Genomic DNA, 24,359 nt, shown 5'->3' with positions numbered 1-24,359 from the left:
ACCTCATCGCGAGTGACAATTCCTTTGGGACTTATCACGAAAGGGTTTGTTGATCACGGATTGAGGGACGTTATCGAAATAGGTGAAAAAATGCGGAAGATCTACAGTTATCGGTGATAAGCGTGAAGGTTGTGTTTGATCAGTGGTGAACGCGTCATTCGGTACTGTCGGTAAGAGTGGAAGAGAGAAAGAGAGAGAGAGAGATAGAAGAAGAAGCGTGGTGGGAGACGGTAGCGCCGCGCGCGCACGATTTTGCAAGTACGAGGAAGAGTGGCGAAGGAGTAGGAGGAGTGGGAGGTGTATGGTGTGGTGGGTAGTTGCAATGTGGAAGGTGGTGGGGAGAAAAAGGAGGAGAAGAGCCGGTGGCGACGGGAGCGTGAGAGAGAGTGGAGTGGGGCTCGTGGGAGCGAAGGAGAGGAGGCGAGTTTGTTTATCGCCTTGGTGAACGGTGCGAGAAGTAGTCAGTCAGTGCGGTGCTACACTTGGCCTGCGGTGGTCGGAGTGTTCGGTAGAGTCCTGCTTTCCGTCTTCGTGTCTCTTTCGCTCTCGCGTGTCCTCGTTCTAACTTTTTTTTAAGTTTCCTTTTGACACTTGGTTTCTCTACTTCGGGTGAGTGCGAACGGCCAATGCTCGTGCTTCGTTTTATCGAAAAGGAAGGAAGGAAATTCGTGTGAAAAAATTTCAGTGAGAACGCAACGAAAACAAACGCAAGAAAAAAAGAAAGGGAGAGAGAACAAAAAATATATACGCGTAAACACACATACACACACACACATGTTGTCAACATCCGTCTAAAAAATCGTGTTCGGATTGGAAGAAGAGACGAGAACCAGGTCGTAATACGACAAACATGCCACGAAGAAACAACGCCGAGGGATAGGATCTCTCGAATCTCGCGCGCATACATTTATCACATATACACACACATACACGTACATAGGTTCCTTTTTTCTTCTCTTCAATTTTTACCTTCTCTTTCTCTCTTTCTATCCACGTATATTTTGTTCTCAAGTACCTCTCGACCGATGTGAAATTCGCCGTGGGATACGTCCACTACAATCTCGCACGAACTATATCAAAGAGGTAAGTTCGTTCGTGCCACGATTTAACCTCCTTTTCCTTCACTTCTCCACTTTCGTGCCTTCCACGTTTCTTTCCACCTCTCCGTTTCTTTCCTAGCCTCATCTGGTTTTTTCCTACATATTTCCCTTCTTCATATAGTAGTTTCGTTTCTATTTTAACTGTGCATATTATGTGTAAGCAACCAGCACGTTTATTACAATCACGTTTATTCTCACCAATTCCAAGTACTATAATTCGATCCGATGACTTTCTCTTTTATATATACGATTGGCATCATATTAAATACGTTCAGAATACTTGTATTACTTATTCACTCATATTCACTTAGATAACTTAATAGATTACCGATGTGAGATAAAAGTCACTTTCCCTAAAATAACTTTAAAGAAATTAATTGTTATTTATGCCTTTTTTTTAATATTAATTTTCTACACTTGTGTTCATATACATTGTTCTAATTGATGATAATTATACTTAATTTGCTACTCAAGTCGTTAAACTGCTGATTTAAAAAATGGTGGAACACTATTGAGGATTGATGTTCAAGATTTTCGCGAGTTCTCTTATAACACATTCAAATCTTATGATTTCTGTGCAAGAAATTTCTATCTCACTTTGTATATAAAAGATTACCTCGCATATTTCGAAGATCGAAATTTCCCTCGTATTGAGACTCGTTAGAAAGGAGAGACAGGGAGCACGAGTTTGATGAAAAGAGAAAGAGAGATGACATGTTCGATTAATCGCAAGTAAATACGTTCGATAAAATTATCGCGAATTTCTCTTCGTTGAAAGGTCACGCCGTTCTCGATCTTTCCCTTTCATTAGAAATCATCGTCAATGTTTTAGATTTCATTCTATTTCATTCTTTTTATCTTTCGAGCAATTAATATCGTTCTCTCGAAAATTTCATTATATATAGTTCTCTCTAATTTAAAATAATCCTATTGACGTGGCGCGAAATTTAAAAACGTGTCTTCCATCTTTTTCGATCTAGTGACCTTTATCTTCGTCGTTTGATTTAACAACAATTATAATTATCATTAACCGTTATATTATTTTTATTATTCGAGCCAATTAAAAATAGAAATATTATGAAAGATTAATTCGAACCAGTTAACTGTACCAGTAAATCAAAAAGTAAATCAAAACTGTCTACAAAAAAAAGGAAAAAAATCAAAAAAGTTTTGTCTACAAATTTCGAACGTAAATTTCATTCACAGTTAAATATTGTTATCCATTTAAATTTAACATTTAAAAAAAATGGAAAGATAGACGACGAGAAGGTTAATGAACGATAGGAGAGAGGGGGGTAGGGGGGGAGGGGGGCGGGGGAGGGAGAGGAAAGGAAATGTGATGCGTGGTGCGTGCGAGTTTACATGAGTGGAGACGACTACAACGACGACGATGATGATGATGATGATGATTATGATGACCATAATGATGACCATGATGATGACTACGACGACGAGGATGATTCTTTTAAGAGCAGTCACGCGTTTACGCGTGTGATAGAGAAACAGATGGGATAAAACGCAGAGAATATGCGCATATGTATAGGTGTACATAAACTTGTATATACACATATATATGCAAGTACATATAACGCATATACAAGAGAAGAACAAGTCGATGCAACAAGTTTGCCTCTCGGTTACATACGCGAATAAATAATAAATTCGTTCGATCTTCTTCTATAGAAACCTTATTTCTATTTTCTTTTTCTTCTTCTTCTTCTTCTTCTTTTGTACTTTTTGTAACGATGATCTATGATATAGTCATTAAAATGAAAAAAAAAAAATTGTCGAACACATCTCTTAAATTCTCTTACATATTTTAATATACGACTTTTAAAACCCGTTGCAGTTTACCTAAGACATTATATTTTCATACGATTACTTTATCTTTTTCTTATCTATTAAGTTGTTCGACAAATAATTTCGTTTTTCGCATAAACATTTCGTTTTAACGATTTAAAATGTCCTTGGATTTTAAATATTAAGAAAAACAAATCTTTTCTTATCTCTTATCGAGAAAACGATATTATTATTTTTTTTTCGAACAGTCTTCTAATGTTTTTATCTATTGCTGGAAAATTTATAGACACAAGTTGACGCAATTTTTGTAACTTCCAGTCTCTATATGTCTCTTTTTCTTGATATTTCTCTCTCTCTCTTTCTCTCATTTATGTTATTCTCCTCCCCTTTGAAACCTCCTCTCAGCAACGTGACTTGTGATATACGTAATTACGTTTTACACCGTACGAAACGGAATTTCTCGATTTAGCCTCTCACGTTCTAACGTGTTATACGTATTTACCTCATTCCTCCTACTAGTCTTTGTTAAACTCACTCTCTCTCTCTCTCTCTCTCTCTCTCTTTCTCTCTCACTCTCACTCTCTTTCTTTCTCTCTCTCTTTTTTTTCACGTGTTTCGTTGTTTGTTGCAAAGAGCTAACTGAAACTAAGGACGAATAATAGAAAAAAAAAAAAAGAAAAGTGGAAAAAAAAGAAATAAAAAACCAGAAGGAAAAACAGCATATGCGAAAAGTGTTGGACGTAGTAAAAAATAGAAAGAGAGATAGAGCGAGAGGAGTGAGAGAGGGGGTGAGAGGGTGGCCGAGAGTGAGCGAGTTTATGGTCGAGTTTAACACGACACCACCACGGCCAACACTACTCGCCTTTTTTGCGTATATTCAAGGCAATGTTACGCGTCGTTTATTCCCCCTCCCCTCCCCTCCCCCCTCCACTCCCCAACCCCACCCCGCCCCACCACTGTCGGATAAATTAGATAATTTATCTGTGATTTTTCGCAAAACTACCCCGCTCGCGCTCGTTCGCACAAATTTTTGTTCGTTTATTTATTTGTTTTGTTCTTTTCTTTTTCTCCCCCCCCCTTTTTTTCTTTTTTTTTTAAATGTTATATCTCGTTCCGTTACGCCCCTCCGGCGTTAACCTCGCGTTAAAATTGCCGATTTTTATTCGAAAAATGTAGAACAGATCTTCTCTCTCTCTTTTTTTTCTTTTTTATTTTTTTTTCTATTTTACTGGTTCGCGAAAGAAACGTTCACGAAATAATGAATTAATAATTAGACGATCGGGTGTTTCGAAATTTTTTCGTAACTTTCACCGAAAATATTTTCAGCGATTTTTGCGTTACATATGCCGATATATCGATACGTATAAATAAATATTAATAACGCATTAGTACGGACGCGATTTGATTAATTATTATACAGCAATACGAATTACGAATAACGTTTGATACGTTGAAAATATACAAGTCAAGTAAAGTTCTTTTTTTTTCTGCCGGGTATTTCATTTAAAACAAGTATTTTATTATTCATATCGTCGTAAAAATATAATACGCGCTGTATATTATTCGTCTGGAGAACATTAATGAGGATTAAAAAAGAAGAGACGAATTTATTTATAAGATACACTCGAGTTTTGTGGTGGTGGTGGTGGTGTATGTGTGTTTCTGACGAAAGTGTAACGCGTTTGTTAAAAGTGGTTTCGATAGTTTCTCCTAGTTGCTATAGAGAAACATACGAGTACACGTTAGTTCGTATGTATCATGTGTGCATATTCATTAATTTAATTAAATATATTTGTTTGTTTTCTATTTATATGAGCCGTTTATTTCGAAAGTGGCCTAACTCCATTTGTCAATTATTTCCGGTTACCCATAATTACATGTACAACTTCAAATTATCTATCAATAAAGCATTTAAGGTTACTTATATTCCGAGTAAATACGGTAATTCTGGACACATAAGTTTTCAGAGTTAGTTGAACAACTGAGCCGTTTATTTCGAAAGTGGCCTAAGTTCATTTACACTTAAATTAAGATATTTATCATTGATTTTAATATCAGGACATTCGTTTTTACCAAATGATAGAGATTTTGGTGTGGTAGAAATGGCATTAAAAAAAATAATTTACTGTTTGTCCCCCGAGATTATTACGATATATCAAAAAGTGTCATAAAGGTAATAACTTTTTGTACATGAAATGAATTAAGAAGATTTTGTATTAACAAAATTATTACAAGACGCAATTTTTAAAAGGGTAAAGAATTCTAACGGAGAACCAATAAACTGGTTAAAAATATGTTGGATGGGTTTTGTCAAAAATGAACCGTATAAAATTTTTTATAAGACATCAATGAATGAGAATGAAAATTTGAAAGTCCTGAATTTATTACCACGTCGAGGTAGACCAAGAAAGTTCGAAAATATTGTATTGAACTGTATAAAACTATAAAAATATAAGGCAAATTAACCGCAAAATTCAAGAACATAATTGACTTATTACGATATATACCTCCGGAACATCATGATTTCTTTAAATCCCTTTTACATACACAAAATTTAGATGAGATAGAAAATTGTTTTGTAATTTGTGTTTGTAAAAAATGTTTTCAATCGCATAATTTATGTTTTTAAAGTGTTATAAAGGTATGTAAAATAAAATGAGTATTGTTTTTTCTCAATTTGAAGCATCTTAAATTATGTTGAATGGACTTCGGTTCCTTCAAATTTTATAACGAATCTGGTTGTTAATTTTGAAAATGGGCTAACTCCAATCTTGGTAAGAAAACGCATATTATCACTTAATAATTGCCATTATTTAATAGGAATTGTAAATTTAAACACCTTTAGATACACTTAAGCAACATAACTCAATGGTATTCTGTACGTATTTTTTAATTGGATTGAAACGCAAATATAATATATATTTATATAAAAAAAATATATAAAAGAAAAATATATATTTATATTTATATAAATAAATATTTTATTAAAATATTATAAAATTTTTAAAATAAAATATTATAAAATTTTTAATAAATTAAATATATATTTATATAAAAACATATTTATAAAAATATCCCAATTTAAAACTTGCATTGAAACTTAAATATCCCAATTTAAGTATAAATGGACTTACTTTCAAAATAAACGGCTCATATGTACAATATACTGTAAATACTAAATCTATTAAATACCAGGATATTTATTTGCTTATTTACTCGTTCGTTGTCATCATTGTCGTCATCATTATCATCATCATCATCATCATCACGTAACCGTTGAATCGTTAATTCGTCTCCAGTTATCGTGATAACAACGAGAACGAGGACGAAAACGAAAACGAGGATGAGGCTGAAGTATGAGCACGAGGATGAGGAAGAAGAAAACTCGACTGGCACGTGCGCTGAAGCATCCTCTCTCTCAAAAGTTTTTCCGACTAGGACGAGAAGTGATTTTATATATCGTTAAAGTGCTCTTAACTTTCTTCCGCTTGCTCGTCCTCCTATTTTATTTTTCCCTTTTTCCCTTCGGGAACTTTTGGAGAAGAAGCGAATTTTCGCCAACGGAATACATACTCGCATCATCTATGGTGGTGAACTAAAGGAGAACCAATATTAAAAGTCGATTGTTCAACAGAGAGAAAGAGAGAGAGAGAAAGGATATGTAGATCCTTATATATTATATTTCCTCCAGTCATTCTTCGGTAATTTGTCTTTACACATAAGAGAAAAGAAGAAGAAAAAAGGTCTTTACGAAACTAGGGGTGGTTTTTTTTATATCCTAACAATCTTTTTCTTGTTTGTTTCATTTCCATTTACTATTGACGATCCGTTTTGCGAGGAAAAAAAAATATAAAAGAGGAACAAACTTACAAGTACGAGCTATTTTAATCATCGAAGAACTCAGCCATTCACTCGTTGAAATCTATAAAAATTGAATACACTTATGTGTCATGAATTTTTTATATATGTTCGCGTATACTTAGATTGTATATGTAGATTGCATTAGGAAATAGTGCATCTTCGTAAAGAAATCTCTTTTCAGGTATATATTTGTATCATTTTCTGGTATATATATCTGTTAAATTGGAATCTTGCAAATACAACTGCAAATGTTAGGAAACTTCTCTATTAAACTCGTTGCAATCCTCTTTAACTCATCCCCATCGTTCAACCCCGTTTCGTTTATCGTGCTTATCCTAGTTTGATTATTCGTCAGGAGTAATAACTTATCGGTTGAAATTACATTCGACTACAAAGAGATATCGGAGTTGAATGTTTGACAGTCCGAAAGCTTGCGGAAGCCATGCCCCATGCATTTAACATTTCCTTTGGTTATGAGTTAGTCACGCGATGCTAATGCCTCTTCAGTTTACATTCGATATCTTCGAATTAATTTCTGATTTAGTCTGTTACGTTACCCCTCGGTAAACATAATTGACCATATACGGTTTTACCAAAATTTGTTTATCGACATAAGTAGCATGCACTTTCATATTTTTCTGATTCATTTTCATTTTTTCGCATTCAATGGAAAATTTGTTATGATCATCGTGTCCCTGTGTTCTATGTGTTTCCACGATTTATTTTTTTTTTTTTATCTAAATCCTTTTTATAGACACAATTTTATACGTAATTAACCATATGCGATTTTACGAAAATTTGTGCATCATCAGACCTAGTATGCATATTTTTCTGATTCATTTTTATTATTTCGGTTTCAACGGATAATTTTGTACAATCATCGTGTTCCCCGTGTTCCATGCGTTTCCACGATTAATTTTTTTTTAATTTTTTTTCTTTTATCCAAATTCTTTTAAACAATGGGAATAAAAAGATAGGAAAAAGGAGAGAAAAGGAGGAAAATAAAATAGAAAGAGAGAGAAATAAAAAAAAGAAAAAGAAACGGGGGTATATAGGTAGGATATCTAGTCCAGTCAGGATCACAAAGGGATTAGTCTCTCGCAGTTGGTAGAAAGAAAAGAGGGAAAACTATACCGCGCTCGCATAAAAGTATCTCTTTCTCGCGGATTTTCACTGGTTTCCCGTAATCACGCGTACTAATTGGCCATCGAGAATGGCTATCCCGAACTCGGACCCAGACAAAAAGCCGATTACCGAAAGATCCCCGAGATTTTCTCCCCCTGCCCCGCGTTGCTGCTCTTTCTTTAATTAATAATCCCTAATTAGGGTAACTTTGTCGAAGCAATAGCCCCGACGATACGCGTTATTATTAATTAGTTAATAGTTAGCCGAGTATCTCGAGGGAAACCCAAATGCTAATTGCTAAACGGTGGATGGAGAAAAATCAAGCAAAAATAGCTTAACCACTTTTACCAAGTGGTTAACGCTACCATTTTCTCCTTTCCCTTTTCATTAGTCGAGAACTAGTTTAAATATATCTAATAATTATCATCTATTACAAATTGATCTTATTCCAATTATTGATCTCCAATTATCTTATTATTTACATGATTACATTTATTTCATCAATATTTTACCGCTAATATCATTTCTTTTATAAATATTTGATGATTTATTTAAAAAACCTTAACCAATGGAGAAAAAAGAAAAATAAAAAAATAAAAAAAGAGAAAATAAATCATAAGAAAAATACTAATCCAATTATTGATCTCCAATTATCTTATTATTTACATGATTACATTTATTTCATCAATATTTTACATGACTTTTTATAATACCGCTAATATCATTTTTCTTATAAATATTTGATGATTTATTTAAAAAACCTTAACCAATGGAGAAAAAAGGAAATAAAAAAATAAAAAAAGAGAAAATAAATCATAAGAAAAATACTAATCCAATTATTGATCTTCAATTATCTTATTATTTACATGATTACATTTATTTCATCAATATTTTACATGACTTTTTATAATACCGCTAATATCATTTCTTTTATAAATATTTGATGATTTATTTAATAAACCTTAACCAATGAAGAAAAAAGAAAAATAAAAAAATAAAAAAAAAATAAAATAAATCATAAGAAAAATACTAATCCAATAAATAGGAGAGCTTTGTTTGAAATAATTTTATATGAGAGGTCGAGAAGCTAGCTCAAAAATTCTTTACGATTCTCTTAATGGCCTCGAAATTTGCTATGCTAATTTCGTCGACTTGCCCATAGCCCGTCGCCCGGGAAGGTTTTATAATTTTGGTAGGTGCGCCCACCCGCCCAACCGACCGACCGACCAACCAACCGACCGTATGGTTATTGCGAGTTGGATGGCACGTGACAGAAATTCTCATGGTCCACGTGTCACCATAAATGGTAGATAGCGTTTTACTCGAATATATACTACTCGGTTCGTTTCATGACGTATGACAAGAGTTTATTCACCTCTCTTTCTCTCTATCTCTTTCTCTCACTCTCACTCACTCACTCACTCTCTCTCTCACTCTTGTTAATGTTTTATACGTTCAAACGGAAATTCGCACAATTCCTGAGCCGAGGACGGTTATTCAAACTTTTTGTACATGGAAACACTGCGCAATTCCTTCTTATCATCCCCCTCTCTTTCTCCCCCTTTCATATACTCTCTCTCTCTCTCTCTTTCTCTTTATTTCTATCTATTTATCTATCTTTTTTTCTCCATATATCTATCTCGTGTTTCCTAACACGACAGATACGAAATTACCAACGATTCGCATAACGGCTAACTAAAAATAACCTTTGGTCGTTTTGACGTCATCAATATCAAGTGTGAGATACTAGTCTATTAGCAGAAAGAGTGTCTATTAAATAACACTGCGTAGTACTTACTCCAGCTGATCTCTCTCGCAGTTTCTTTTTCTTCTTCTTCTTCTTCTTCTTCTTTTATTATATCTTTTATCCTTTTCTATCTATCTATTCATCTCTGTCTCTCTCGTTCTCATTTTCTCTCTCGGTTTTTCCTCTTCGGTATTCCTCCTCGCTTGTATCATACGTTCTCTCATCTTCTTCTTTGACGTTCCACATCGTCGAACTTAATAGCTGCTCGAGTAAGTAAGTACACGTCACTCAAAACCGTTTAATTAAGCAACCAACACACACGACTTTTCTTCTACTTTTTTATTTCTTTTTTTTCTTCTTCTTCTTCTTCTTCTTTTTATTTTTCCCCTCCCTTTGCAATAAGGAAAAAAATCTCGTGTTCTCGTGTAGAAACTCTTATCGATTGATATATGTGCCCATAATTATGAAAGTGGTCTAAGTTAAAATTTAAAAAAAATTAGTTTATTAGTTATTTCACACCATATTATTTTAAACTAAATGAATTCATTGTAATTTTCACGATATATTGTCAGAAATGAACCGTTAGATAGTGTTTGTTATTTCAATATTGTAATAGAATTTATTTAATGTTCAAATGTAATCCTTTAACCTTTTGCACTCGAGCGGCGCCGATACTGCGCCCGGCCAATATTTCAAGTGCCAACTCAACCAAAACTAATTACAGAGTGTAGTATTTATCAAAGTTTGTTTTTTTCGACATATAAATGAATAAACTGATGAAATTTGATTATTTCTATACGCTTGTTTGTTTATAAATGTTTTTAAAGTACCTGTAAAATGTCTACTTAATTTGGTCGAAATCATCTCGAGTGCAAAGGGTTAAATATCTCGAAACAAGAAATATATGACTTACAAACCATTTTCGTAATTATGGGCACATATCAATGCGTTACGATTTCATATCTTTTTTTTTATTTTTTTTTTATTTTTATTTTCATATAAAATACAAAAATCGAAAGAGGACGAATGAAAATTCGACTATGAATTATTTTCATTGGACGTGTTTATCTATCATCCTTTTATCAATTTTCTATTCGTCACGATCGCCGATTTAATTATTATTGAAATTCAAAAGGGGGTTTCCGATTCAAATTCATCGTAAACGTCAATTTAATTAATGCGAGTCTTGCGAATGATTTATCAGCTAATTAGAATTCCTTTTGCATAGTATTCGTATTCGTTTATCTTCAATTAATGCAACGCATAAACGACTATGGTAAATACACACGTAGAGGAGAAGGGAAGATAGTCAATACCTTAGAGAGGTTTCCGATTTCAATACTTCGGTGTGATATCGGGAACGTAATATCTTCGTTCTAACGTTTAAAGTCGAACGAACGAATGAACGAACGAACGAACGAACGAACGAAGGAACGGGTTGGTGACGGTTTGTCGTTTCGATTTCTAGCTGAAATCGTTTCTCCCTTTACCTTTTTCAAATATATGTTAACGAAATTCCTCTAGGATACCCTACTCGTTCCAGAAAAAGATTTACTTTTGACTTTTTTTTTTATTTTTCTTTTTCCTTTTTCCCCCTTACAGACGGGGAATATCAATTTATCGTTCGCGAAGTTACAGGTTTTATACGCGCGTTCACGAATACTCTCGTTCAAATAACATAAATGCATATATGTAATATTACGTTGTAAGAGTTACGTGTAAATAAATATACACACACACACACACATATATACACATATATAGAGGTTTTGGTCGAGTTGAAAAGTTTGTCAGCGTAATGTAAAAAAGAATTCTTTTTTTTTCTTCTATTTCCCCTGGTCAAACTTGTTTTTATTTTTCGACCTAACCGTGCGAATAAAAATTGCGACGTCTTGCTTTGGGAAAATAGGTTTTTAAATCCTTTAGTTATCGGCGAACCATACGCGGGACTCGTCTGTCCGCATCTATCGTTGATTTTCTACATTCGTATGTTTGGTTAGGTAATTGAATGACGAAAAAAGAAAGAAAAAAAAACAAAAGTTATAAATAAACGAAGAAATTGATTGTAGATCGAACACATATTTCGTGTTGTTGTTCGGTGTAACAATCGTGTTTTTTTAAATTTGCCTGGTTCGTTACGGGACACATATATGTACGCCATAGGTGGTGCACACGGTGCTTTTGCGTTAGGCCGATTTCACGGGGAAAGTTTCAACTAATTCAAGATAGGCTGGTTGGGTACTCGTCGATGTACATTCATACGTATGTACTCGCCTCGAGTGGCTTTTTGCCTGTTTTGCACCAGCCATTGACCTCCTTTCACTCGAGAATCCCAATATGCCGTTCAAATTGATCGCATTAAATCGAATATTGTTTGTCTCCTTTTTTTCTCTCTCTTTTTTTTTTCTTTTTATCCCCTCCGAAAATTTAATTAAAAACCATTGATAAAATTGTATTTCCGGGGCTTTTATATTTTTATATTTTAGATTGGATACACATTGGTGAATAAACAATATATAGATGGGGAAAGTTCGTTAAATGATTTGTGTTTCGCGTGTGCATCGGACCCGGGGAAAAAGTTTCTTCGTATTTTTCGTATAGATGATTTTAAGTTTGCGCAACGTTTGATCAATCGCGTGGAAATAAATTACGATTTTATTTCGAAAATATAAGAAAAATGTGGTCTCACGAGGTAAAAGGACATTTCTTAATTAGATTCGATAAATTACGATTGAAAACAAGTTTTTAACCGTAAAATTGTCTATAAGTTTTGCATTTAAAAAATACGAGGAAACCTTTTTTTTTTTTCTTCTTTTCCCCTAAAGGTAATATTTGTCTTTCCAATCATCGCGGTATATTAACAATGTCGTTTCGAACGAGAGGAAAACTAACTTAATTGCCTGTCTACGTTTATGTGGAAGCAGGGTACGTAACGTTTAATAACTATTGATGAGAAAAATAACGGTAAATCGTTCGCAATGAATTTCGATATCCAGTAACGTTCAAAATGACGTCATGTATTAATCGATGAAACATATTGAAAAACGATGTCAAACGTTTATCCAATTGATTGAAATATTCTATTAACGAATCGATACTAACTGTATGTATAATACTCCTCCTACTCCTCCCTTTTTTTTTTCATGTCGAACGAAAAATGATGAACCATCGAGAGTGATAGGAGAGTTGAACTTGTCCGTACTCATTTAAAGTTATTCCGTCAAAATGTAATCCAAAAATAGTAGTTATAAATATTGAACATTTGTATAAAACAAATTCGCGTAGAGCATGTACAGGGTGTCTCAAAATATTACTCCGAATAAATTTACGAATTATTTCCTTAAGTTTTAAAGTAATTGAAATTACTCATCAATCCAAACGTATTATGTCCACGTATTTGGAAACATCTTCTATAATATAAATATGTATCCAACGTTTCGGTTAGAAAGATGATGTTTGATTATAGGATTTGCTATATCTCGGTTGCGCTATCTCAACGTAATTCATTATCTCGAATGACATCTCTGCGCGTTCATTTAGCTGCCTCTTTATCTTCCATACACGAATCCAGGGAAATCGTGAAACTTTGAAGAGGAAGGAATACGTATATTGCATCTACCATGTAGAGAGTTTGTCTCTCATTTGATCGAAAACTGGATCATCTCGAGCTTACATTGGTAAGCAACATACACACACACACACACACACATATATACATATACATATCATATGTACTATATTCGTATGTCTCGTTTGATGCTTTCCCAGAGTTTCGACGAGTGCATTAAAGCCCTTTCTCTCTCTTTCTCTCTCACACCCTTCAGTTTCCACCTCCCCACATTTTCCATTTCCCTTTTCCACCTCTTTCTCTTTATCTAACCATCTATCGATCTATTTATCTATCTATCTATCTATCTATCTATCTATCTATCTATCCGTGTATCTATCCAGCTCGTTTCCTCTGACTCCATTAAACTTCCTCCCTCTTCTGTTTACGCCAGATGTCTTCACCCCTTGCCCCTCCCCCCATCCTCGAAATTACGAGTGCGTTAAGCCCTGGGTGGTGTTGTACTTTGCCACGAATTCTAAACTACCAGGCTTATCGTTTATTTTCACACATACGCGTATACGCACGCAGCCACACACACACGCACACACACACACATACACGATCTGATGATTATCGACCACGAAACCAATGATTTATACATCGAAAGCTATTAATTAGCCTGCGAGCGTTGTAACTATCGAAGATCAGTGATGATGAGACAAGAGAGTGAGAGAGAGATTAGCATACGCCTAAGCCATCCCAAGTACGGTACAGTATTTCGGTAAATACAGAGAAAATGGGAACAGAATACATTATGAAATGCGCTGGTGACGAGATATAGTCGTGGATCGAACATTACTGTGGACTGCACAACGGTTTACCAAGGTTTATTTCACCCCCCCATCCCCCCTCTCCCCCGTCCTACGTCACCGTATAAGTTGTTGCATGTTTGTGCGTGTGTGTGTTTGTTTGTCAGCGCGAGAAACTGAGAGAATGGACATTTGAAAATTTAATCTTAACTATCAACAACATGCATACCTCGATGATTGTTAACGTGTTACATTAGCAAACATTTATTCCCGCCTTCCTATCGTATTTGTGTTCAATAGTGCAAGCCTTCATTCACTCGTGTCATACATATGCTTATTAAACTTGCATCTACGTACGAGATTCGTTTGTAATCACGATTATATATGTCCGATATAGATTCGACATATAACACATTTCACGGTAAACTTCTACGAATTTTGATCTGGTTGGATTGGCAATGAGTGCTTTTTTTTTTACGATCCGGATAACTTTCATCTTTGTGCGTATTTATTTCATCGCCGTCTCACATCGGTTAGATTCGTCTGTTCTTTTCTTTTTTGAAGTTATACTTCTTTTGGCGCGTTTGAGAAAATGTGTAATGGGAGTGATTTTTTTCCAAGCGTCTGGAAAAACGACACCATGAAGTTTGTCGGTATTTATGACGCGCGGCAAAACGATTTCAAGTTTACGGCATGAAGTTGTCTTCTCTTCTTCTTCCCATTTTTTCTCAAGCGGGTCACCCATCCAAGTACTAATTGTACTCAGCGCTGCTTTACTTAAATGATCGAGCGGGAACCAATGCTATCGCAGCGCCATGGCCGTTGACGCATAAATTAATTCGATATATCTCCCTTATATTTAGTATGGACTGATATCTATATTTTGATATTTTTGTTTTTTTTTGTTTTGTATTCTTTCTTATATGTAATATATCGATCGATTGAAAATATGTTTCCTTTCTTTTTTTTTTAAAGTTATTTTTGAGATTATTGAGGTTATATTCGTTTTGGTATTGCAAAGAAGTATAACTTCTTACGTGCGTACATAAGTACACACACCAGTTTTTTTTTTGTTTTTTTTTTTTTTTTTTTTCAAATTATTATCGCCAAAGCGCGTTCTCGAAAAAGGTTATACGAAATTAATACTCACGCGTAACGTTTCTATTTTTTTGGAGAGTGGGACATACAGGAGGTATGGGTTGTAGTATTAGGAAAGGGAAGGGGGAGAGGATGGGGGGTAAGGGGGGATAGCACACGAACGACACGTCGAAAAACTCAATTTATAAAAACCGTCAAGCTTGTGCCAGGAGGAACGAATGTTTGATGGGGTGGGGACTTGTTGGTTGGTTGGTTGCTTGCTTGCTTGGTTGTTGAAGGAAGGAAGGGGGGGGTAGAGAGTATGTTGGGTATTTTTATTAATTTTTTTTATTGGTTTACAGTTTGTTTATTTATTTATTTATTTTTTTTTTTTTTCATTTTTATTTGCATAACCATACGACGAACATGCCCGAAATTTACCGGATATTTTCCTCTTATCATTCGAATTTGTCGAAAAGGAATATTTGCAAAAACGAAATAAATATTAGAGAAGGACACAACGAAAAAATATTATTTTAGGGGGCGGGGGAGGGAGGCAGGGGGATTGTTGGGTTGAGGTTATCGCGTTACGATATCAAAAATGAAGTAATATTTTAAAAAAAAAAAAAAAGAAAAAAAAAACAAAGAGAAAAATATAATGAAAGAAATAAACGATTACGCGTTTCATTCTTTAACGGAAGAAAAAATTGCTAAATAGAAACCGACCGAAGGATCGGGGAATACCGTCTCTTGGTTTCCATGTTGCAGTTTTTCAAGAGTTCGCATCGCTAACCTGCGGTTTTCCTTCGTTTCATGTTTCAGATAAGCCGCTGAGAAAGAACCCAACACCACCGAGAGGAAGAAGAAGAAGAAAAAGATTAAAGGAAGGAAGTAACACGCGCGTTATCGAAATTTCTCGTCGGAGTAATTTTTCAATTCGTTCGGTTTTTTTTAATAAAAAAAAACATATATATATATATATATCTTCTTCTCCTCCCAAGAAGAATACAAAAAAATAGTCGGATAACACATACACACATATATATATATATATCGATTATTTAATATTTTATTATCAAATCCAACCAACCGTCATCTCAACGAGAAGTCATCTTTACGTCAACTGAGAAGAGAGAAGAAATCGTTTATTTGAAAATAATAAACGAAAAGGATCCGTCATCGAGTGTTGTTTTATTCGCGTGTCGCGTGAAAAAAGAAAGAAAGCAAGAATAGAAAAAAAGTAATAGAAAAAGGAAGAAGAGTCTTTCATCTTTAAATTTCGTTTCTGCAAACGTAAAACGTGTTATTATTACGCGTGTGTCGATCCTTAATACAATTTCGATTATATCGAAATTGGAAAATATCTGGAGGTTGTGCGACGAAGATAGATAGAGTGATAAACGAAAGAGAGAGGGACAGAGAGAGAGAGGGGGAGAGAGAGAGGGAGAGATACATATATATATACAAATAAATATACACACATAGGGATAGAGACATATATTTGAGGAGTGGGGAGGAAATCAAGTTGTCTCTCTCTCTCTCTCCCTCTCGGCGGGTGTATTCTCTGTCTCTCTTTCTCAGCCAGTTTGTCTCTCTGGCTGTCTGTCCGTCTGTCTGTCGGCCTGCCTGCCTGCTTGCTCTACCAATCCCTCCCTAACCACCCATCCTCTCTCTCTCTCTTTCTTTCTCTCTCTGTCTTTCTCCCACTAGTGTGTAGTCGTTGACGACGACGACGAATACGACGACGACGACGTCGTGTTACGCTCGTAATTGTCCTTGTCGTGTCGGCGTGTCGCGCGGTTAGTCCTCGCTCGTCGACGGGTAACACGACGACGACGAGATGATCGTCAGAGTGACCTTGGTGTGCTTCCTGCTGGTGGTGGTCGGTTCACCGATAAAGTCAAATGCAGAAGCAGAAGCAGAAGCCTTCCCCCGACCCCGTCCTCGGGCACGGCCCGTGCCAATCTACTCGAATCAGTTCGCGGTCCACGTACCGGAAGGATTCGATGCTGCCGCCGAGATTGCTGAGAAACACGGCTTCGATAATCACGGACAGGTTAGTAGTATTCATCAATATTTTCTTCTTTCTTTTTTTGAAGTTATACTTCTTTTGGCGTGATTGTTTTTTTCCGAGCGATACCATGAAGTTTGTTCGGTATTTACGATGCGCGGCAAAGCGATTTCAAATTTACGGCATGAAGTTGTCGTCTTTTCTCTTCTTCCTCTTTTTTTTTTCTCAAGCGGGTCACCCATCCAAGTACTAATCGTACTCAGCGCTGCTTGACTTAAATGATCGACCGGGAACTAGTGCTATCACAGAGCCATGTGAAATATAATTCCTTTCTTTTAAAAGGAATTTCCTTTATCTTAAAATTAAATAAATAAGTAAATGAATAAAAATATAATAATAAAAGAAAAATAATTGGCTTACATTAGCGAATATTATCGATCATCAAGCAGGGAGGGGGGGAACAGGTTTCTTTATCAACTATATTCTAGATAAAAAAAATTAATTTATAATAATAATAAAATAAATAATAATATAATAATAATAACATTAATAAAAAAATAAACAAGGAAAATTAAAAAGTTATAAGAAAAATTAATAATGATAATAATAATAGTAATAATAATAATAATAAATTTTTTTTTTAAGTTATTTTTTTCTTTAAGGTTATTTTTGAGGTTATTGAATTAGATTTGATTTGGTACGCAAAAGAAGTATAACTTCTTACGTGCGTACATAGGTACACACACTAGTTTTTTTATTCTTTCAGCATTGAAAATCTTACGATGTGTCCCGTTAAAGAGATACATATGATGATATTATGGTGTGTGCGTGTGTGTGTATGCACACACGTGTACACATTGATGAGAGGCCTCGATTCGAAGGTCATCTTGAGAATGTTTGTTCTATACGCGTGTGAGAATGTTTTTTTTTTTCTCTCTTCTTATTTGTTATGTTTTAGAAAATTATCTCTCCGTTTAACTCTTTGATGCATCGTAATGACATTTTTATTCCCACCTCGAAATATTGCAGTAGGTATATGTGCATATAAATTTATATTTTTTATTTTATTTACGTAAAGTAGTTGATAAGATCTTCAACAAATGTGTCCAAATGTAATTAAATTATTATTCTTTCTTTTTTTTTATTTATATGTTTTTATACATTGTGCGATATTTTTATTAATAAAAATAAATCAATTTTGTTTCATTTTTAAATTGGAATAAAATTTCTACGCAACGTAGGGCTATTTTATTATCTGAAATCCTGTGCAGCAAACAATTAATGTAAGCTCGTTATTGAAATTATTTAATTTCTTAATTTTTTGTTTCTTTGTTGCTTTCATTTTGATGATTTATTATTTTGATCATCAACTGTCGCAGACATATAATTCGAATTATCTCAAATGCACTATTAATTCATTTAAGTAGTTAACGAGTGTAAATAGGTAGATAGAAATATAAAAGAAGATTTAAACACACACGTTTAAGATAATTAAAGTCAATGAAATTCATCGTAAGTATTTCCCCTCGATTTCATTTAACACGTTAACCAAGTTTGAGATAAATTGATTTCAAACGTAAACACATCGGTCAACGAAATAATAGTTTCTTTCAGGAGAAACTAAAAACTCGTAGTTTTAGATTAAACCGTTCCATTATTTTCTTAACTATCGATCCGTTTAATGGTGGACACTAAATTAACGTTATGGGAATGCGATAGGGGTTTGCTACTGCTGCTGCTGTTGCTGCTGCTGCTGGTGCTACTTCGTAGAAGATATAATACTACTACTAAACTTCTTTCTTTCTTTTTAAACATCATTTCTTCTTCGCTTCTGCCTTCGCGGCTTTTCTTTCGGCACGGTAGCAGAGAATCTGGAAAGTTTCGCAGTAACGACGTAATTTCGTAGAACATATGATAGTTCCAAGTCTAAAATGATGTATCGAGTTGCCACGGTGGTGCATGCCAAGGTGGTGGGTTGCAGTAATAGTAATAGTAATAGTAATAGTAATAATAATAGTAGTAGTAGTAGTAGTAGTAGTAGTAGTAGTAGTAGCTTCTTTTAGAAGAAGACTATAATAATGGCGGCTACGCGGGAGTATATTCTAAGTAATTAGCTACATTTCTTTCTTTCAAGAACAACCCCTCCATAATATTTTATCCCCTCACCCTCCTCCTCTTCTTTTATTCCTTCATTTTCTTCTCCTTTTGTTCTTGTTTTTTTTTCTTTCTTTCCTTCTTATTCTGGAAGATTTCTCTGGTGGTGTTAAATAGCGCAATCAGGATAGTTTTTATCATTGGGACTGGTTCCTTTCTTTCTTTCTTTCATTCGTCGTGAAACGTGTTCGCGAATTTAACTTAACACTTGAAAATTCCGTTAATTTGAATGCATTTCTTATACCCTCTTTTCTTTTTTGTTTTTACTTTTTTTTCTTTACGTTAAGATCGAAGTTTAATGCGTGCAACGTTTTCAGAAACACACACACAAACACACACAGATAGAAACTAACGAAGTATCGACTTAATTGTCTTTTTATTTTTTATTTCCCCTACTCCCCACCCCCACCCCTACCCCATCCCTCTACCAACGTTTGTAACAACGTTCATAGTAACTCCTCGTTGATGTGTGTTAGGGTTCGGATGAATCGGTTATTAAATAATCGTCGTCGTCCGAGATTATTACTTGGTATTATGAAGAAAAATCTAGATAGGGGGAATCGTTGAAGCTCGGTTACGATTCTAACGCACACAGATTTATCAACACGTTCTACACCTAATATTTCTTTATATCGCGTTAAACGTTTTTCTCTCCTTGCTAACCTTTTTCCACACGTATTCTTTCAATTAACGCGTTTCTTTCGCATTTATTTCCTAACTTTTCTTTTTCTTTTTTTTTGTTCTATTTTTCTATTTTTCTTTTTACTTCGTATCGTTGCGTTTCAAAAAAAAAAATAAGAAAGAGAAAAAAAGAAACAAACTCCATTAGTTTAGAACAATTAATCATTTCTTTAGAATCCCACGTGACACGAAAACTACTCGCCGATGTATTTATTTTTCTCTATCATTTAATTTAATTCTTTCTTTTTTTGTTCTTCAATATAAAATGTGCACACATCTTGTTCTCGTTAAATCGATTAGAAATATTAAGTAAAATTTAATTTTTAAAATTTTAATTGAATTCAAGTCATATTTTTTAGTTACAATTTTTTATAATATATATATACGTATATATTTTTAATTTATATTTTTAAGATCGATATTTGTAAATATATCAGATACCATTTTTCATGATGCAAACTTTTATCGTCGATCCATTGAATATATAATTGACAAAAATTGCGCATTTAAGTCATTCGTTTACAATCAATACAAATAATTTATGCAAATCAATGATCGTAGTTCAGGGTTTATGGTATGCATGTGAATACTTTGCACCATTGGTTTGCCATTGACTCGTTTATAATCATGGAATAAATTTCGATTAACAATAGTGTGGCAAATAATTTTTTTATTCATTCAGTCGGAAACGTTTGCGTTGTTGAGACCAATACGAATAAAATAATTGTTTTATATTTCTATCTCTCTCTCTCTCTCTTTCTTTTTCTCTTTCTCTTTCTCTTTTGCTGATGCTTTTATCGTCATAGTTAGACAACCATACGGATCATAATAATTCTCTCGCGAATTTAATCCACGTTGCAGGATGAGCTCGAACGAGCTGACGTTTTTTTCTAGGTAATAAACGATAAATATGCTTACACGCTCGCATGCTTACCATTCTCTTTCGTATCTTTGATCGATCGTTCGGCCTTTTTTTTTTTTTTCTTCTCCTATTTTTTATAATATTTTTTTTTTCTTACACCTTTGTCATCGTTTTTTTCCCCAAGTACGGTATTTTCTATTCTATAATAAATGAAAAAATAAATAAATAAATAAATTATAAAATATAAAATATAAATATAAAAAATAAATAAAAATAAAAAATAAATAAATAAAAAAAAAGGAAAGCAAGAAAGGACAAGATATATGTAGACAGAAATAAAGAAAAAAAAGTGTTAAAAAAAAAAGAAAAAAAAATGTATCATCCCATGATGAGTTGACGGGTGGATTCACGGTGGGTGGTGGTTGTGGTGGTTGATTTAAAGAACTCGTAACTGACTCGATATTATTACGTGCTTTATCCGAGACACATTAAAGAAATTCGATAGTTTTCATGGGGGGAAGAGGAAAAAAAATTATTTCTTCTTCGGCGTTATAAAATTGAAGGAAAAAGGGGATCGTTTCGTTCGTATTAATACTCCAATAAAAAATTTTATTTTTTATATTTTCTTTAGGATTTTTATCCCAACCCTTTCCCCCCACCCCGTGGTATAAAAATGTCGAATTTAATGGATAATATTTTCTTATTCTTTTTTTCTTTTTTTTTTTTCTTTTTTTAAGTACAGATAAACGTGTGCCCGTTGATTCATTTATTTATTTAATAAATGTTTTTATCCGTTATATAGGGATTAATGAAACTCTTTTTTATCTATTTGTAATTGATCTTCCCCGTTGGAATCGAGTTAAGAGTTGTAAACGTCGTATATCAGCTTCGTCATCGTAATAATCAAACGATTCGAGGAAGAGGATAAAAGTAAGAAAAAAGCTGTGTAATCATTTTTGAAACACAAACATACACAAACACACAGACACACACACAAAATCCGCTCGTACACGTTCTTGCGGAAACGATCATCTGACATTTTCCTCTTACGTAAGTTTTTTTTTTTTTCTTTTCTTCTTCTTTATCTCTTATTTTTTTTTTCTTTTTTTTTTTTATAGATCTCACGTTCCATCCAAACAGGAAAAGAAAAATGCGTTTTTAATCGCGTTTGTTTCCGTTTTCATGTTTTCATAACAGATAGAACGAAATAACGTAATTTTTTTCTTTTTTTTTTTTTTTTTTTATATAAACTTTTTCATTCGAAACACATATTATATCAATCTTCGAAGATAATAAAAATAGAACGCTATTACAAATTATACGGGGGAAATTTTTTTTTTTTTCATCTCATCGCACTTTCGCAAATTCTTTCCCCCCCTCCGTAAAACGTTCACTGTTCCCCGTACGTGAGTTTAACAATTGCGTGGGTGGTATTTTTTTTTAATTCACAAATGCGAACGTTTCTATGCACTTGCCGAGAAATGCCTTATTACTTTTTTTTTCTTTTTTTTTATTATATTAAGAAACAAATTTACCAAGGTCTGACGACTTTTGAAAACGACCGTGAAAGGCTCTGCGTGCATGCATGCATGTTTGATATGTATGTGCATGTTTATGCATAAATACGCGCAAGCCTGCTTATATATTGCAAGCAATAATTTACATTTTGTTTGTTTGTTTTTTTTTGTTGTTGTTGTTGCTGTTGCAAAGTAAAAGAGCAAAGTAGTATTTTCTCCGCGTGCGCTTTTACTTAGAAGAATTTTCTATTCGTTAGGAGGACAGACGGGGGAGGAGGAGGAGGAGGAGGAGGTGGGGGGTTGAGAGGGGGAGTACTTTGTAATGTAAAAATTTCTATGCGACAAACAAGTTAGAAAGAGGATTCCTACGGTGGGAGTAGCGCGAGGGAGTGGGGGGTGGGGGTGGGTAGATCTTTTAGCTAGCGATTCTTTAAAAGTGCATAACATATATGCAGGACGTATTATTTTCAGGGTCTTTTTAAAATTACGTTTATTATATTATACTTATACATACTCATACATACATACATACATACGAAACACATAGAGATAAACACGCATATTATTATAATATGCATGCAATTTTTTTTTTTTAGAAAAAAAAAAGAAATTTTTTGAAACACGACGAGACGAAACTAAACGAGACGAAACGAGACGAGACGAGACGAGACGAGACGAGACGAGACGAGACGAGACGAGACGAGACGAGCCAGTTGTAAAGTCAGTTTGTTGCTGCAACTAATTTCTGAACTCGTCTAAACGCACGAAGAGTAGCGGTAAGAGCCCCCCCCCGACCCCAAACATTCATACGTTCCATATAATAACATTCGTGAATGTGTATACATACACCGTGTATATATAAACGTATAATACATGTGTGTACACAAAGCTTTACCACCTTCCTTAAGTCTCAACTAACTCTCGTCGGCTTCTTATTTTTGTTTTGTTTAAAAGCTTACTTAACCTTCTTCGTATTTGACCCTCGTCCTGCTCGAGACAAACATAATGACCTCAAAGTGGTAATATATAGATACATATAATTTGAAATCTCATTGGGACAATTTATCTCTAAATGTCTTTTTTTTTTCTTTCGTCCTTTCTGCAAAAAAAAGAAAAAAGAAAAAAAAAGCGAACGAGGACGTACAAAATAAATCGTCGATTTTATTCGAATAAAAATGAGACCTAGGTATACTCGGTACGTATCTTTTTTTTTTTTTTTAAATGAGATACTAAACAGCGATCATTTTTTTTTTTTTTTTTTTCTTTTTTTCTCCGTGCACGTTATGAAATATTTATTATTTTTATCTTTTTTTTATAGACAGAAACGAGATCATCTTAATATCGTTTTAAATATGTGATAGTGGTTTGATTTAAATTACGTGTATATACACTCACACACACACATGAAGTTGCGAGTGCGAGTGAACGAGTGAACGAGAGAATCAAATGGAAGAAGAAAAATGGTCCGCAAGCGGGCCAAGGTGATTCTGATTCCAGTTGACTTCGGCCGACACGCTCGATTTCATAGGAAAGCAAACCTCACTTGAACGATCATTATCGATATATATATATATGGTAGATAGCAACATATATGTGTGTGTATGTATATATATGTATACTCTATAAACTTCAAACGAATGCTTCGGTAATACTTGGAACCGATATTGCTTCACAAGTTTGCGTTTCTTGCAAGTTGCATACCAATGGTCATCATTCGTACGTACACCACACGTTAGTTTCTTGCTCGAGGATGTTTTGAGATTTGCGTAACGATTGCTGCTGTTGATGCTTCGTATATATTTATATTCGGTCACTAAGTCAAATCTTTTCAGTGTTTCCTGATTTATCGATACATACTTTTATTTCGAGATATTAATATTAATACGTATACGTTTATGTATATTTTAATATAAATATAGGTATGCTTTGAAAGTATGAATTTTCGATTTGTTCAGGTTCACGTATCGAAATCAGGTTCACGCACACATAAAACATATTTAAATATGAACCAGCCACGAACCACATTGTCAAATTGTTTTTAAGATATATTTATATAAGGGTAGTT

The 24,359-nt window shown here is 34.1% G+C and overlaps 1 protein-coding gene and 1 long non-coding RNA gene across 3 annotated transcripts in view; both read left to right on the top strand.

The window, feature by feature from the left end:
* The first annotated feature begins 938 nt into the window (after positions 1-938).
* LOC122522672 lies at positions 939-15,936 on the top strand. Its single transcript, XR_006305127.1, has 2 exons — positions 939-1,083; positions 15,892-15,936. It is a non-coding gene; the product is annotated as an uncharacterized LOC122522672 (long non-coding RNA).
* A 136-nt stretch (positions 15,937-16,072) lies between these two features.
* The window catches only part of LOC122522669 (furin-like protease 2), a 455,090-nt gene continuing 446,803 nt past the window's right edge, over positions 16,073-24,359 (top strand). For both annotated transcript variants that reach the window (XM_043643961.1, XM_043643960.1), the window contains exon 1: positions 16,073-17,125. In XM_043643961.1, the coding sequence (XP_043499896.1) occupies positions 16,910-17,125 (216 nt within the window). In that variant the 5' untranslated portion in view covers positions 16,073-16,909. The remainder of the gene's footprint in view (positions 17,126-24,359) is intronic.

Source organism: Polistes fuscatus, unplaced genomic scaffold (assembly GCF_010416935.1).
Source record: "Polistes fuscatus isolate 324 unplaced genomic scaffold, CU_Pfus_HIC Scaffold5, whole genome shotgun sequence".
Lineage (NCBI taxonomy): Eukaryota > Metazoa > Arthropoda > Insecta > Hymenoptera > Vespidae > Polistes > Polistes fuscatus.
This window is presented reverse-complemented; position numbering and strand designations above follow the sequence as displayed.